Consider the following 17669-nt stretch of genomic DNA (forward strand, 5'->3'; position numbering starts at 1 on the left):
TCCTCAAACCTCAACAAGACTTACAGAAATTATATCTCACAATAATTAAAAATGTGGTACTAGCCCATGGATAGACAAATAAAGTAGAGCAGAATAGGGGGCCTGGAAACAGGTCCATGTATGTAAGTGAATTTGGTATATGAAAGAGGCATTATCAAACAGTGGACAAAAGACAGACTCTTCCATAAGTGATACTGGGACACTTTGCTGTCTGTATTGATCAGGATTCATTTAGTGATTAATCAGGTAGTGTTGTGGTTTGCCTCTTTTTTTGATTATTTTAGGTCACTTACCATTTCTTTTATAAAACCTCTCATGAATTACACACCTTGTTCCAGCTAGAGCACAAGTCTTATGCTTCTTGCTACCCTCCAGAATGCCCATCTCAGAACTTCATACAAAGACGATGCTAAACAAATGGCAGCTACCTCGCTTTGGTCACTATTGCTACTACTATTATTTTCCATTAAATCACAAATCCCATCTTTTATTTTTCAGGGCATACAGATCCAAATCAACACTCAGCTTTTATAATTATCTTGATATTATGAGCAGTATTCTTTAAACACTTGTGTATTTCTTCAGGAATCTTTTTTAAAATTAGACATCTGAAACTTGCACTTTGAAGATCACAGGAGACAATAAACAAAAACCTCCCAAGTAAACGTCAGTCACAGATGTCACCTCCTTATTATCCCTGAGGGCTCTCCTTATGACACAGAAGGAACGAAACCAATCTTGTACTCTTCTCCCCAACATCTCAGCTTATCCTCATCACAAACTGGTGAGATGAGCAAGGCAGGGATTACAGATAAGGAAATTAGGAGAGGTAGGACTTTTAAGTTCACCCAGCAGATTAGAAAAAGATAAGGGATAAGAAGCCAGTGCTCTTCAGAAGAAACTAGGCTGCTGCTCCCAGTTGTCTACTCTAAAGGCCTGAATTCCATTCACATGATTGTGTTATTGCCCATCATTCAAGGGTTCAAAGGTCAAGAATTACTAAATGGCTGGAGCCAACAGCTTTCTATTCATTTAAGTCAACTGAATCAATGTGATGCCTTCTTTGCAGCAGACTTGCCCTCCCATGTCTACCAGGATAAACCCTTTATGCTGCAGCTTGCCCTCATGGTACAACAGGCATGGAAATCAAATATAAGACACATTCTAGCATGTGCCTCCTGGTCTCAGACTAGGTTCTGACGGCCTGACCTATTTCTGTCCACTCTCTTCTCTTAATTCTCATACCACTGATCTGATGCTCATGAATCAGGTTGTTGTTTGCCAGCTTCAGCCTCAGCAATGCACTCAAGGATTCCTTGCCCAGCTAGTCTGCCAGTGCTCAAACAATAACCCCACCAATATGCCCTCTTCCCAAGGATGATTCACCCTCCTTGGCCAGCCTGGAGCTTAGACCTACATAAGTCTTATGGATGACTTTCCTTTTCTTCAGTTATCACCCTATGCAAGAAAACCCAGAAGGCAGGTGTGGAGCGATGTGTAAGTCGAGAAAGCTTCTCAGGAGTATTATCCACATTGCAGTTTCTGGGGGCAGAGATTAAGGTACTTACCATCTGACCATCAGTCCATGCTCCATGAAGTTTTTCAGGTTAGGAAGGGTTTGCCTCAAGTCTGGAGTCCCTAGTCCATGTTGGTATCTTAGCTGCAAAGATAGAAAAATAGTATTAAAAGAAATTCTGGCAGATACTAGGCAATGCTTCCATAACATTAAGGTTTTTTAACTCTAAGAGAGGAAATATAAATGTATGATCCCAATATCAACCACACTTTTGGGATGGTATTTAAAGGTGGCCTCTTCATTTCCTGTTCCCTTGCCCCTTACAGTTAGAGAATACTAAGAATGATCAAATGTGGAATCAGGATATTTCAAAGAACCCCCATATGGTTTGCTAATATCAGCCCCCAGGACACAGACCATAAAATCAGTTATTTCACTGGCAACACAAAAGGCTGGTATTACACACTCTGAGCACATCTGGCCCTTTTCCCCCTTTGTATCAAGGGTAGGAGCTATGCTGTACTCATCTCTGATTCCCAACAGGGCCCGACAGTGCTGGTGCTCCATCAGTGCTTATGAAACAAAGAAATAACAAGCTACTTTTGATGGAGGTTGTGCTTTGTATTTCTCTTGTATCTCTTTCCTCTTTGTCTAGAACCAGAGCACAGTGCTATAAAGTTAGTATGAGGAAACCGTGGCCTGTGGGCTAGATCTGCTCTTAGCTTTACTTATGTTTGCTAGAGGCTGATTTTCTAAAATGAAGTGTACTTCTAGGTACATTGGGTAACTTGCTAAATGGGTTTCATCTGTCTGTTCCTTGCCTCCTCTCTTCACTGTCTCTGAATGCCATTTGCTTCCTTAACTGACCATAACAGAGATCTGAGGTAAATATATGTGCAAATTCATACACATGCTCACACATACAATATCAAATACATAGGAAGTGTACAACACAGCCCTGTAGAAATGCATTTTTCAAACAATATCATACACATGAAGAAAGCAGTTTGTATACTGGTGTACAAATTTGAAGGGTCATCAATCTAGAAATTGTACTTTTCCAGCACCTAAGTTTAAAGTGGCTAAGTCAAACTTTTAAACATTTTCCTGTCTTAAAAATAAAACTACTACTAACAACAACAAAAAAGGTTTTCTTTTGTTTGTATCTAGTATTTTTCAATTAAGTGTGAGTGACACTAACCAAAACTGAGTTCAATCTTACTACACTGAGCTATTAAAGGAGAACCCCAAAGCCTAATTGGGTCTCTTGAATGGTCTGTACACACAAATAAAAGTAAGGAGGTAGAAACACAGGGTGTCAAAGCTAAAAGGTATCTTGTAAATTATTTAGGCTGATCCGTTTCTTTTGCAGATGGGGAAACTGAAGCCCAGAAAGGGGAAATAAATTCTCCAGCGCCACATACTTCAGTGGCAAAGATATTATTAACCAGAGCCTCCTTTTCATAACCAGATTGTTGCACCGTCTACCTCAAAGTCTGAGAGGAAAATTGGTAAAAATACTTGAGAGGACAAAGAGAAAATATTCTTTTCCTTTTCCAAAGCTAACTTGGTGACCTAAATCACCTCCTGAGATTTGCTGACCTTGAATTATAAGATCTACTCCATATTAAATGACATCATTTCTTTTATTAATATAAAAGCATTTTTTCCATATATTGATAAAAGCAAAATGGCTGATATCCCAATATGACATTCCTGAATTCATTGTTTCATAAAAAAGTAAAATTGTTTACACATGGCATAGAAATTTCACCTGTGATTCATACTAAAAAATATTAAATATCAAAAAACCATACTGAAATAACACTAAGCTATGTGTCCCTGAGCCAGTACAGTCAATTGACTGCCCCAGGCTCCACAATGGAAGGTGGGTGTTGAATTCTTTCAGAGACCACAATGAAAATTTCTCTCCAAGTCTGATTTCAACCAAAAAAGGAAAACATGGGGATTTCAAGCCTCCACCCAGGTTTTAACTCTTCATTTGCTGCGTGGCATTATTATTTTCATTATAGAGTCTTAGAATATTACAGCTTTAAAGAAAGCCTGGAGATCAGGATCTTTCCAATCTCCTTCCTTTCATAAATGAAGAACTAAGACCCAGTAAGGCGAAGCTAATTTGAGGATTGGATTAAAGATGGCGGTTTGAGAGGTGAGACAGATCTCCTCCTAAAACCATATATAATAGGAAAATATAATTTAATACAACTAATCCTGGAAGAGCAACAGGAAAGAAGGCTACACCAGACTGCACACACCTGGAGAAAAGAGCAGACCTCACAGAACAGGGTAATGTACCAAAGCTATGACCTGGTGGGTCCCAAGCCCTTCCCCCACCGCAGCTCACTGGCAGGAGGAAGAGAAACAGGCAAGGAGGGAGTGGAGGCCTGGGACTGCTGAAAACCCAGCCTTGGAGATCTGATCTGGGAGCATGAACCTACATTGCATGGTGCTCTGGTGATTTAGTGGTATTGGAAAGCTAAGACAGGCGGAATACCTGGAGAGACAGAGATTCCAGCTGCTTGTGGAAAACAGGGATTCATATCCAGCTGATCTGGGTGGGCAGTCTGAGAGACTTCCTAAAAGCGAGAGGGCTGCTAAAGGGGCAAGGATTGCACAGAGCTTACTGCTCAGGAGAAAGGACAGGTGGACAAAATTCTCCAGGTGCACTCTGACCAGCAGGTTGGGAGCTTAAACAGTCTTCAGGTGTTCCATCCCCCTGGCTGGCTATGCAGATCCAAGGCCCCCCACCACTCAGCCTGCTGTGTCTTCCTCCAGGCTAGCCTGCACCTGGCTCAGGCTCACAAACCGGCAGCCCCTGCCCTGGCGTCAGGCCAGCCAGAAGGAAGCCCCACGTATGGCAGCTACAAACACAAAACAGAGGCTTACACCTGTGTGTTTGGCCCACTGGTTCTGGCAGTGGAGACAGGCAAAGCAGCCAGGAAGCACGAAACAGCTCTTTCATCCCCCCAGGCACCAACACTACTCCCCCATGACCCCTGACATTGCTCCAGGGGCTGGGCAGCTCCAGAGAGTAGAGCTTCTGGGCACTAGAGGGCACAACAGACAAATTATGAAATGTGAAAGGAACCTGGTTCAAAGCAAAATTATGAATACCCCTGAGAAAGATTCAAATGAAACTGACCTCAAGAATCTTCCTGAAAGGGAGTTCAAAATAAAAATCATTAACATGCTCATGGAAGTACAGAAAAATATTCAAGAACTCAGGAACGAATTCTGGGATGGAGATCCAATCATTGAAGAACACAATGGAGGGTATTAAAAGCAGATTAAATACAGTGGAGGAGACGATAAATGAATAGAAATTAGGGAAGAGGAATACAAAGAAGCTGAGGCACAGAGGAAAAAAAAGGATCTCTAAGAATGAAAGAATACTGAGAGAACTGTCTGACCGATCCAAATGGAATAATATTCATATTAGTGGTACCAGAACAAGAATACAGAGAAAAAGAGATAGAAACTGTCTTTGAGGAAGTAATTGCTGAAAAATTCCCCTATCTGGGGAAGGAAATAGTCTCTCAGACCATGGAGGTGCAAAGATGTCCCAACACAAAGGACCCAAGGAGGACAACACCAAGACATACAATAGTTAAAATGGCAAAGATCAAGGATAAGGACAGACTATTAAAAGCAGCCAGAGAGAGAAATAAGATCGCATACAAAGGAAAACCCATCAGGCTATCATTAGACTTCTCAGCAGAAACCTTACAGGCCAAAAGGGAATGGCGTGATATATTTAATGCAGTAAAGCAGAAGGGCCTCAAACCATGAATACTTTATCCGGCAAGATTATCATTTAAATTTGAAGGAGGGATTAAAATATTTTCAGATAAGCAAAAGTAGAGAGAATTTACCTCCCACAAACCTTCTCTACAGTGTATTTTGGAGGGACTGCTATAGATGGAAGTCTTCCTAAGGTTAAATAGCTATCACCAGAGGTAATAAAAAGGGATAGACAAAGAGTACAGAATATGATACCTAATATATAAAGAATGGAGGAGGAAGAAAAATGAGGAGAAAAAAAAGAGCCTTTAGATTGTGTTTGTAATAGCATACTAAATGAGTTAAGTTAGACTCTTAGATAGTAATGAAGTTACCCTTGAACCTTTGGTAACCACGAATCTAAAGCCTGCAATCACAATAAGTACATACCTATCAATAATCACCCTAAATGTAAATGGTCTGAATGCACCAATCAAATGACATAGAGTCACTGAATAGATAAAAAAACAAGCCCCAACTATATGCTGCTTACAAGAGACTCACTTCAAACACAAAGACATATACACAGACTAAAAGTGAAGGAATGGAAAAAGATATTTCATGCAACTAAATAGGGAGAAAAAAGCAGGTGTTGCAGTACTTGTATCTGACAAAATAGACTTCAAAACAAAGAAAGTCACAAGAGACAAAGAAGGACATTACATAATGATAAAGGGGTCAATTCAACAAGAGGATATAACCATTATAAATATCTGTGCACCCAACATAGGAGCACCTACATATGTGAAACAAATACTAACAGAATCAAAAGGGGAAATAGAATGTAATGTATTCATTCTAGGAGACTTCAACACTCCCCTCACTCCAAAGGACAGATCAACCAGACAGAAAATAAGTAAGGAGACAGAGGACAACACATTAGAACAGATGGACCTAACAGACATCTATAGAACTCTACACCCAAAAGCAGCAGGATATACATTGTGTTCAAGTGCACACAGAACATTTTTCCAGAATAGACCACATACTAGACCACAAAAAGAGCCTCAGTAAATTCAAAAAGATTGTAATTGTACCAACCAACTTCTCAGATCACAATGGTATAAAACTAGAAAAAAATTGTACAAAGAAAACAAAAAGGCTCACACCTGTGTGTTTGGCCCACTGGTGTCACAAACACATGGAAGCTTAACAACATGCTCCTAAATAATCAATGGATCAGTGACCAAATTAAAACAGAGACCAAGCAATATATGGAGACAAACAAAAACAACACCACAATGCCCCAACTTCTGTGGGACACAGTGAAGGCAGTTCTAAGGGGAAAGTATATAGCAATCCATGCCTACTTAAAGAAGGAAGAACAATCCAAAATGAATAGTCTCAATTCACAATTATGGAAACTGAAAAAAGAAGAACAAATGAAGCCCAAAGTCAGCAGAAGGAGGGACATAATAAAGACCAGAAAAGACATAAATATAATTGAGAAGAATAAAATAATAGAAAAAATTAATGAAACCAAGAGCTGGTTCTTTGAGAAAATAAATAAAATAGATAAACCCCTATCCAGACTTATTAAGAAAAAAAGAGAATCTACACACATAAACAGAATCAGAAATGAGAAAGGAAAAATCACAACAGACCCCACAGAATTACAAAGAATTATTAGAGAATACTATGAAAATCTATATGCTAACAAACAGGATAACCTAAAAGAAATAGACAACTTTCTAGAAAAATACAATCTTCTAAGACTGACTCAGGAAGAAACAGAAAAGCTAAACAGACCAATTACCAGCAATAAAATTGAATCAGTAATCAAAAAACTACTCAAGCACAAAATTTCTGGGCCAGATTGATTCACTGCTGAATTTTATCAGATATACAGAGATGACATAATAATCATTCTCCGTAAAGTTTTCCAAAAAATAGAAGAGGAGGGAATACTTCCAAACTCATTCTATAAAGCCAGCATCACTCTAATACCAAAACCAGGCAAAGACACCACAAAAAAAGAAAATTACAGACCAATATCCCTGATGAACAGAGACACAAAAATACTCAACAAAATATTAGCAAAGCGAATTCAAAAATACATCAAGAGGATCATAAACCATAATCAAGTGGGATTCATCTGAGGGATGCAAGGATGGTACAACATTCGAAAATCTGTCAACATCATCCACCACATCAACAAAAAGAAGGACACAAACCACATGATCATTTCCATAGATGCTGAAAAAGCATTCAACAAAATTCAACATTCATTCATGATAAAAACTCTCAACAAAATGGGTATAGAGGGCAAGTACCTCAACATAATAAAGTCCATATATGACAAACCGACAGCCAACATCATACTTAACAGTGAGAAGCTGAAAGCTTTTTCTCTAAGATTGGAACAAGGATGCCCACTCTCCCTGCTTTTATTCAACATAGTACTGGAGGTCACAGCCAGGACAATCAGATAACTCAAAGAAATAAAAGGCATCCAGATTGGTAAGGAAGAAGTCAAACTGTCACTGTTTGTGGATGACATGATATTGTACATAAAAAACCCCAAAGACTCAACTCCAAAACTACTAGAACTAATATCTGAATTCAGCAAAGTTGCAGGATACAAAATTAACACACAGAAATCTGCTGCTTTCCTATACACTAATGATGAAATAGCAGAAAGAGAAATCAGGAAAACAATTACATTCACAATTGCATCAAAAAGAATAAAATACCTAGGAATAAACCTAACCAAGGAAGTGAATGACATATACCCTGAAAACTATAAGACACTCCTAAGAGAAATTAAAGAGGATACTAATAAATGGAAATTCATCCCATGCTCTTGGGTAGGAAGAATTAATATTGTCAAAATGGCCATCCTGCCTAAAGCAATCTACAGACTCAATGCAATCCCTATCAAAATACCAACAGCATTCTTCAACGACCTGGAACAAATAGTTCTAAAATTCATATGGAAACACCAAAGACCGCAAGTAGCCAAAGCAATCCTGAGAAGGAAGAATAAAGCAGGGGAGATCTCACTTCCCAACTTCAAGCTCTCCTACAAAGTCACAGTAATCAAGACAATTTGGTACTGGCACAAGAACAGAGCCATAGACAAGTAGAACAGAATAGAGTCCAGATATTAACCCAAACTTACATGGTCAATTAATATATGATAAAGGAGCCATGGATATACAATGGGGAAATGACAGTATCTTCAACAGTTGGTGTTGGCATAACTGGACAGCTACATGTAAGAGAATGAAACTGGATTACTGTCTAACTCCTTACACAAAAGTAAACTTGAAATGGATCAGAGACCTGAATGTAAGTCATGAAACCATAAAACTCTTAGAAGAAAATATAGGCAAAACTCTCTTGAATATAAACATGAGCAACTTCTTCATGAACATATCTCCACGGGCAAGGGAAACAAAAGCAAAAATGAACAAGTGGGACTATATCAAACTAAAAAGCTTCTGTACAGCAAAGGACACCATCAGTAGAACAAAAAGGCATCCTACAGTATGGGAGAATATATTCATAAATGACATATCTGATAAGGGGTTGACATCCAAATTATACAAATAGCTCTTGCACCTCAACAACAAAAAGCAAATAACATAATTAAAAAATGGGCAGAGGATCTGAACAGACACTTCTCCAAAGAAGAAATTCAGATGGCCAACAGGCACATGAAAAGATGCTCCACATTGCTAATCATCAGAGAAATGCAAATTAAAACCACAGTGAGATATCACCTCACACCAGTTAGGATGGCCACCAACCAAAAGACAAACAACAACAAATGTTGGTGAGCTTGCGGAGAAAGGGGAACCCTCCTACACTGCTGTTGGCAATGTAAATTAGTTCAACCAAGTGGAAAGCAGTATGGAGGCACTTCAAAAAACTAAAAATAACAATATCATTTGACCGAGGAATTCCACTCTTAGGAACTTACCCTAAGAATGCAGGAGCCCAGTTTGAAAAATACATATGCACCCCTATGTTTATCGCAGCACTATTTACAATAGCCAAGAAATGGAAGCAACCTAAGTGTCCATCAGTAGACGACTGGATAAAGAAGATGTGGTACATATACACATGGAATATTATTCAGCCATAAGAAGAAAACAAATCCTAGCATTTTGCAACATGGATGGAGCTAGAGGACAGTATGCTCAGTGAAATAAGCCAGGTGGAGAAAGACAAGCATGAAATGATTTCACTCATCTGTGGAGTGTAAGAACAAAGGAAAAACTGAAGGAACAAAACAGCAGCAGACTCACAGAACCCAAGAATGGACTAACAGTTACCAAAGGAAAAGGGACTGGAGAGGATGGGTGGGAAGGGAGGGATAAGGGGGAAAAGGGGCATTACGATTAGCACACATAATGTAGCGGGGGGCACGGGGAAGGCAGTATAGCTCAGAGAAGACAAGTAGTGATTCTATAGCATCTTACTACACTGATAGATAATGACTGTGATGGGAGCGGGGGGTGAGGACTTGATAATATGGGTGTATGTTGAAACCACAATGTTGTTCATGTGAAACCTTCATAAGATTGTGTATTAATGACACTTTAATTTAAAAATAAGTAATTAACTTAAAAAAGATTGTATATTAATGATACTTTTATAAAAAATAATTAAAACAAAAAAGTACATGTGTTATACAATAAATCTAAACTACTACAAGGCTTATAATGAGAAAACAACAGTTCTTTGCTCTTCAGTAGCAATCACTTTAAGCTGTTTTTTTCTTTATGTTCATAATTCTAAATGATATGCTTACATTTATTTTTTCCCTCCTAGTATTAGACATGTACTGTGTTCCTACTATGAAAAATGAAAGTTTAGCTCTCATTTTACTCTTTTCTTACATATTTTATCCCTTCACCCATACATTATCTGCTGACTTTTTATTAAAGAATGAGGGTGTAACTCTCTACCCTGTCAAATATACTTCTCATCCTCAAGATATTCAATATAACATTTTTGTTAAATCAATACTGTGTTTACCTTATACCTAGAAAATACCAGTCACTGCTGAGCCATGTAATATACTATCCCTTTTTTGTGCTTTTTTGTTTTTCCTGAAGTGATGATTATCCTTTTTCCACTTGTTGAGCACCTATCTTGTTGACGGTACTACTTGCTGAGTACCTATATGCCTATCACTAGATCCTCCCCTACCTCAGGCAAACATTAAAATCCTTCTCAATCTGAAAAATACACCATATAACCTATCAAGTCCACTTTCGTCCTTGGAGATCTATTTCCTGAAGCAACCCTCTCTCTGCTCCAATCTGTAGTGTCTGCTCTCTAGTCCTGCTCCACTATTATCTTCCTAGAACTTTCTTTCACCATCACCCTGGAAATTTTACTTCTCTTCTGTGTTGAAGCTGTTGTTTCCTAGATCTCATGGCTTCTTTCTTGATATACTGCCTCATCTTGGTGGAGCATATCCTCTAAAAGCTTTCTGTGAAAGCGAAGCATGGGAGGTGTCTTTTATGACACCTTGAGTATTTAAAAATGCTTATTCCATTCTCACACTTGAATGGCAGTTTGCTGGGTATAGAATTGAAGGCCAAAATGATTTCCTTCAGAATTTCTAAAATATTGTTTCATTGTCATATGACTTTGCAGATGGCATTTAGAAACCTGGTAACATTCTGATTACTGATCCTTTGTATGTCAGTTGACTCTTCTCTCTGGAAGCTTTTAGGATCTTATTCTTTAACTCCACTATTCTGAAATTTCACAGTAGTAAGTCTTTGTTGGGTCTTTTCCCATGCGTTGTGCTGGGCACTTAGTCAGATGAGTCCTTTCAATATGAAAACTCTCATTCCCTAACTCTGATTATTGTCTTTTACTACCACTACTACTATTTTGTCACCTCCTCCCTCTCCATTTTCTGTTATTTCTGGCTTTCTTTCTTCTTTTCATAACTCCAAGTTTCAAGTCCTTCTGGAGTTCCATGCTTTGATTACATTGCTTCTTGAAGGCTTTAGATTTCAGCTTCCCCCATTCTGCCAACTCAGTTTCTCTCTCACTTATTTGCTTGCATTTTTCCAACGTTTGTTGACTCCATCACTTACACTTTTCTGTTCTTTTCGTCCTTGTCAGTTTACAATTTTTAATTGTTTTATTTTTATTAGTAGCATTTCATTAGGAAGATGACATAAATGAGTTCATGCAATTTGTTTAACATAAAGCCCCCTACATATATAACAGCTTTTCAATATTGGCTAACAACCTTCCCTACGGTTTTTTACAGATTATTCACTACTCTGGCAGAGAGCTCTCTTTCCCGTCTCCCCGTCTTTCTCTAGACATCCTACATTTGGTCATTTCTTTCTATTTTCAAAGACCCAATACAAGTTCCATTTCCTGTAGGACGTTCTCTGATTACTCTAGGATAGTGGGCATTTTACCTCTCTCCCCAAATTCCTTTCTATATCACCTCTCCATTTGCTGTTTTTGGAAAGCTTTAACTAACTGAATAGGTACTTGACAAATATTTAATTAACAAGTTAAGTGAAAGAGGGAATGAGAGGTATCATGACACATTGGAATGAGTTTAGATCAGATCTGGGCTTGAATACCAATGCTGTCACTTACTAGTTGTCTGCCTTTGAATAAGTTACTTCTTTGCTCTGAGTTTCTTTTCGTACTCATAAAATGGAATGTCATCTGCCTTGCAGAGCTATTGTAAAGTTTAAATAAGATAAAGTATGTACAGTATCCAAAATAATATCTGGTACATATTGGTAAGTGCTCAATAAACTATACCTACTATCATTATAATACATATATACTTTCTACATGTTATTATCATATCTACCACATATAATATCTACCACTAGGCTGGGCATAAAGCTGGTGCTCAATTATGGTTTTTCACTTAACTAATTTGAATGAGAATCAGAAAAAGAAAAAAAAAGAGTCAAAATCAAAGGGAAAATATCTTAAGTACATTGTTCACTTTTTTAAATGCTAGTTTTCACTAATTGATTAAGTTTCTAACTACAAGCACTCCAGAGAGGCAGCAATGAACACATACACGTCAATATCTTTAAAATCATTACATAGTGAAATGCAAAGATACATAATGTGGGTGCTCAGGAGACCTGGGTGACGACCCAGTTCTGCTGTACAGCCACAAGTCAGTCAGTTCCTTCAGCCCCAGAGGCAGCTGTAAAGGATAGGTTAAAAGATGAAGTACTCTTTTCTCTAAGAAATCTTGCTTCACATTCCATCAAAACCTCACCAACTACTATCAATACCACACTTCCCTTAAAGGCAGCCCCTTCTGCTCGCACTTCAACAGCAGAAGGCAGATGCCAAGAAACCCAGGCAAATAAAATACTGCTTTGGGTCTGTCTAACTGCCTCAAATTAGTCTCTGAAATAAACACCTTTTGTAACAACTTCCTCCTGCACCACCACCCAAAGAGTCTAAGCAGTTTTTAAGTGGAATTTTGGTTTCAATTAGCTTGAAATTCAGCCTTACTCTGATTGGCTTAGAACTCCATGGGAGCAATTAAATATTTGTGCAACTCTGTAGAAGGCTAGTAGGTGAGAACTACACATAAATGACACATTAGATGGGAAGTGAGGAGAAGTAATGCTCATTGGTTTCCCTGAAAAAATGAACAAATACTATCGTCTACGAGCAAAGGAAAACCCCTAATCTAAAATAACCAGGAAGGTCTAGCTTTATAATTGCTAGAACAAGCAAAAGGAAAGAAAACTAGAGCAAAGAATATACTTAGGCCTCAAGACAATCATAACCATGCAAACTCCAGTAACTATCTTCTCTGCTTTCCTCTCCTACCTCACCTTCTTGTATAAAAATATAATATTTTTGCAAAGCCACATGCTGGTTTCATCCCAGATCACTACATATTCACCTGAGTTTTACCATATTAGACAGATCAATTATGACATTAAAGGTCTTGGAGTTGAAATTAACTAGTTCAAACAGTTTGATGAATGATGCTCCATTGACTAGATAAGTCCATTTGTAGCTCTGGAGATCATATTTAAAAATAAAGTGTGAAGGTACTTCTGAGAAATAAATGTGGAGTTCTTGTACTCAATGAACATCCTTCCACTGAGCTAAGAGGTCTAATTTCATATCAAAGTGCTCAATTTTATTTTTATTTTTTAAACACAATTTTCCAGGCTAGGAAAGACCATGGGGGCTCAGGAATCATTTTGTCATTTAGGTTTTGGCAGGAGAAATTCACTTTAGACAAAAGACACACACATGCATGTACACCCTTCCAAACTATATTCATCTACACAAGGCCACTTATTGCGTGGCTTATTAGTTCCATATGGGGTTGGAGCTAAGCTACATGATATGTTTGATACAAACCGTCTGTTACTGTGAGGGAATGTAGATTAATACAATGCTTCAATAAAGGTTACTAAAAGATCAACACTTGCGTGATGGGATTACAGTGAATTTGACTACAAAGAGAACTGGTCTAGAGGAATTGAAAAAGGAAGAAAAATGCACATATGCATCAAAGACTTAACTTGAGAGTTTTGGCGTATGTAATCAAAAATCTCTGTTGGACTAGTTACCAATATTTCAGTTCACTTTTAAATGCTAAGGATTCACTGACATGAAAAGAACTAGATTAGGAGTTTTAAAAAAGGGCACCACCATGTCAAACTCTGTCTTCCTCGAAGAAAATGCAACTCTTTCAAAGATGTGGAAAACCTACTTAAAGAATATTTAATATGAGCAATAATATTGTTTCTTACAGTGAGTCATTGCACATATACCTCTAAGGAAAAGTATAAAAACTTGATTATGGGCCTCTGGTTGCAAGAACAACCTAAGTGCTTTTCCATCCCCATCTATAAACCATGCCAGTTCTTTTCCAAAATAGATATGTTATAATGTAAACACTGGACACAGCTGAGGCCTGCCATTCTGAAGTCTGAAATTAAGTCTAAAAGCTCTTAAGTATAAGAAATGGAAAGTTTTCTTCTATTCCTCCTCCTAATCATGCTATCAGCTACTCATAGCTAAGATCATGGGATTTGTATCAGAGCAGATGGCACCTTTGAGAGCATCAGCCCACCTGCTTCATTTGCCCATAAGGTAAGTGTGAAGTTAAGTGGCCTGCTGAAGGTCGAACAGATTGAGTCCAGGGGCCAGAATCTGAATTTGCTGACTTCTAACCACAGGCTTTTTTTTTAATATCACGTGCTGTATTTATGATGCACAGATTATGTTTGAAACAAACATATCATAAAATGTTATATTAAAAAGACTTCAATTAAGATGGTTCTTTGCCAGAAAATAACTAGAAGCACTCTTAAACTAACATAACTCTGGAGTCAGCCTGAACTGTAAGTGTGGTCCCTATCACTGCCAATTCTTGTGAGTTGCTAAAGAGGGTGAATAAAACATCACAAATGAACAAACAAAGAGGAGGGGAAATTTGTCAAAGCAATCTGATGGCAACTACCATCAGCTTTAATTAATGAACATCAAAGAAAGGTATGTTCTCTGGAGGCTAAAGGCTATGTGAATGAATAAAATTGTGTAGTACCCATTAAAGCAAGTATTTATGCTGTTGGGTTCAGCAGACTTGACCTTGGCTTTCTGTCCTCATGTTAATAGTCTTGTGTACCCTGATTTACCCTAAACTACTTGTAGTTACCTTTGACCTAATCTGGATTCCTGATTCCCTCGGGAGCTCAACCTGGCTCTCTAAGCAGATCAAACTCAGCATTTCTGCTCCCAGTTCACTGATTTTGATGCAACCTTGGTGCAAAGAACTGTATTAGATAAAGAAGGTCACAGTCTAACAGGGCAGAGACGGTTCTCTAGAATGTCTTATAAATGGAATCATAGAATATTAGCCTCCTGTGTCTGCCTTCTTTCATCTGTTTTTGAGATTCATTCATGTTGGTGTATGTATGAGTAGTCTGTTCTTCTTTATTGCTGAGTAGTATTCCATTGTGTGGATATACCACCAATTATTTATCTATATGTCAGCTAATAGACATTTGGGTTGTTTCAATTTGGGTTATTGTGAATTAAGCTGCTATATATATTTGGGCACAGGTTTTTGTTTGGACTTGTATTTTTATTCCTCTTGCACCATACTTACGAGTGGTACATATAGGTTTAACTTAAAAAAAATGCAAAACTGTTTTCCAAAGTGGCTATACAATTTACATTCCTGCTAGCAATATATTAGTATTTCAGCTGCTCTGCATCACCATCACAACATGATACTGTCAGTTTAAAAATGCTTAGCCATTCTAATAAGGATGTAATAGTATCTCATTATAGCTTTGGTTTTTATTTCCCTAATGCCTAATAATATTGAGCATTTTTTTCATGTGCCATCTGTGTCTCTTTCTCTCTCCCTTTGCAGTTTTTGTGAGCTACCTCTGATAAACACCTGATACCCTCTGATTAATCTTAATACCTTCTAATGGGAACACTGCAGTTAAAACCATTTCTGCTTAATCTAGCGAGAGTAGATTCTGTTTACTACAACAACACAATTCCATTTGTAATGAGGGGCCACTGGAAGTTCTTATGTGTGTAAAAGACAAAAATGAAAATGCTGTTATAAGTGCAGGGATTCTTTCACAGAAAGTCAGGCAAATCTAACTGTCTGTCTTGTCTGTTTATTGGAATGAAAAATGCACTTAAATCTGATGTGATGAATTTGACTACACAAGGAATATGGAAGCCCATTCTGACATCTCCCCAGCAATGTACAGTGACCACAAATACCTGGTATGATCACTGGTAGAAATTACTTATTTCAATTCAACAAATAATTACTGAGCAGTGTGTGTGGGGTTGGGGGCTGTGCTGTAATGGCGATAATGACAGAAACGGAGATGTGTCTACGGCATTGTTTGTAACAGGATATTTGGAAATCATTTGGATATACACTATGCCTTTGGCCATGTTCTAGGGTAGAATGATGACTATGTTAATGATAATGAAAATAATTCTGTAGCTGAGGATATATTTATTGAATGATTATGTACCAAGCATTATACCAATCATTTCACATTGTATTATTTCACTGAGTTCTCACTATTACTCTCTCTCTTATGGTTGAAGAAACTGAGATTTAGAGTTTCTAATAAATGGTAGGGCTTCAATTTACCCCAGGTTTGTCTGACCCTTGCACTCTGAACTCTTAACTAAGAATGATGCTGATAACAGTAGTATCAATAGCAGCTAGCTACTGGTCTTCTCAACCTACAACTGTGTCAGTTATGGAACTTGACTGTTTACTTATATGTCATTTCACTTAATCTTCATAATAATCCCATGAGCTAGGCCCCACTCTACACATGGCAGTTTAAAAGGTAAAAGAGTTGCCTGAAATTTCACAGGTAGCAAGTACAGGAGCAAGTACAACTGATACTTCACGACCCAGCACACAGTCTAAATATTGTTTACAAGTTGATTAGAAAAGTCTACTTTCTCATTCCTCAATTAATGCCAGTACTTGGAAAGAGACTCTCAGTTCTTTAGAGAAACATATTCCCTATCTTGATATCAGATATTTGACAACAGTTACATTTCTACTCCACTGTTGTTCAGCTAGCTACATATATTTACTCTTTTAAAATCTATGCTTGTAAATTAATCCCTACAGCCTCTTCATCATTCTTTATGTTTCTAAACTCTATCCAGTTTCCCTTAAAGAATCTGGTAATGAGGTGCCCTAAATGGAGCCCAGTGTTCCAGAATGCTCTTTTCTCTCATTGATGATTTTTTTCCCTTAAAATCTTCATTTTACTATAATAGCTACACACACTTCACGACTTTTAGGTGTTTCTGTGGAATTCTTCTGACCTTACTTGCAATGCATTAGAGTCCAAGCCCATGTGCCTACTGTTTAGCCTCTCTGGCTGACCATAAATAAATGTAGTTTCAGAAAATGAAAAAACACCACCCCAAAATGGGAATGAACTGCTGAGTGCACATTGCTCCTCCCACTTGACAGATGCTCTAACAATTTGGTCTGGACTAATTTTGCTCATCTTTTGATCTCACAATTATCTTAATAAAAAATAATTAATTCATTATATATGTACTGATTATCTACTATAGGCAGGGTACGCAAGATATAATGGGGTATCACAAAATGAATCAGCCACGGATGCCACCCTGAAGGAGACTACCTCTTTAATGTAACTAAGTGAATCTTCTATGGGTGTTTGAAAGGTGGAGTAGCAGGCAGAGATTCAAACTGTAAGAAGGGCTTGATGGAATAGTATTGGTCTGAAGATGGAGGGGCGATGTGAGAAGGAATGCGGAAGGCCTCTAGGAACAAGGAGTGGCCCCTGGCTAAAAGCCAGCAAACAAATGGAAACCTCAG

General features: G+C 37.9%; 1 protein-coding gene across 4 annotated transcripts in view; it reads right to left on the reverse strand.

Moving 5' to 3' along the window:
- Positions 1–17669, reverse strand: part of UVRAG (UV radiation resistance associated) — a 328856-nt gene that overhangs the window by 21902 nt on the left and 289285 nt on the right. For all 4 annotated transcript variants that reach the window (XM_057507207.1, XM_057507206.1, XM_036895386.2 and 1 more), the window contains one exon: positions 1569–1660. In XM_057507207.1, the coding sequence (XP_057363190.1) occupies positions 1569–1660 (92 nt within the window). The remainder of the gene's footprint in view (positions 1–1568; positions 1661–17669) is intronic.

Source organism: Manis pentadactyla, chromosome 9 (genome assembly GCF_030020395.1).
Source record: "Manis pentadactyla isolate mManPen7 chromosome 9, mManPen7.hap1, whole genome shotgun sequence".
In the NCBI taxonomy this organism is placed as follows: domain Eukaryota; kingdom Metazoa; phylum Chordata; class Mammalia; order Pholidota; family Manidae; genus Manis; species Manis pentadactyla.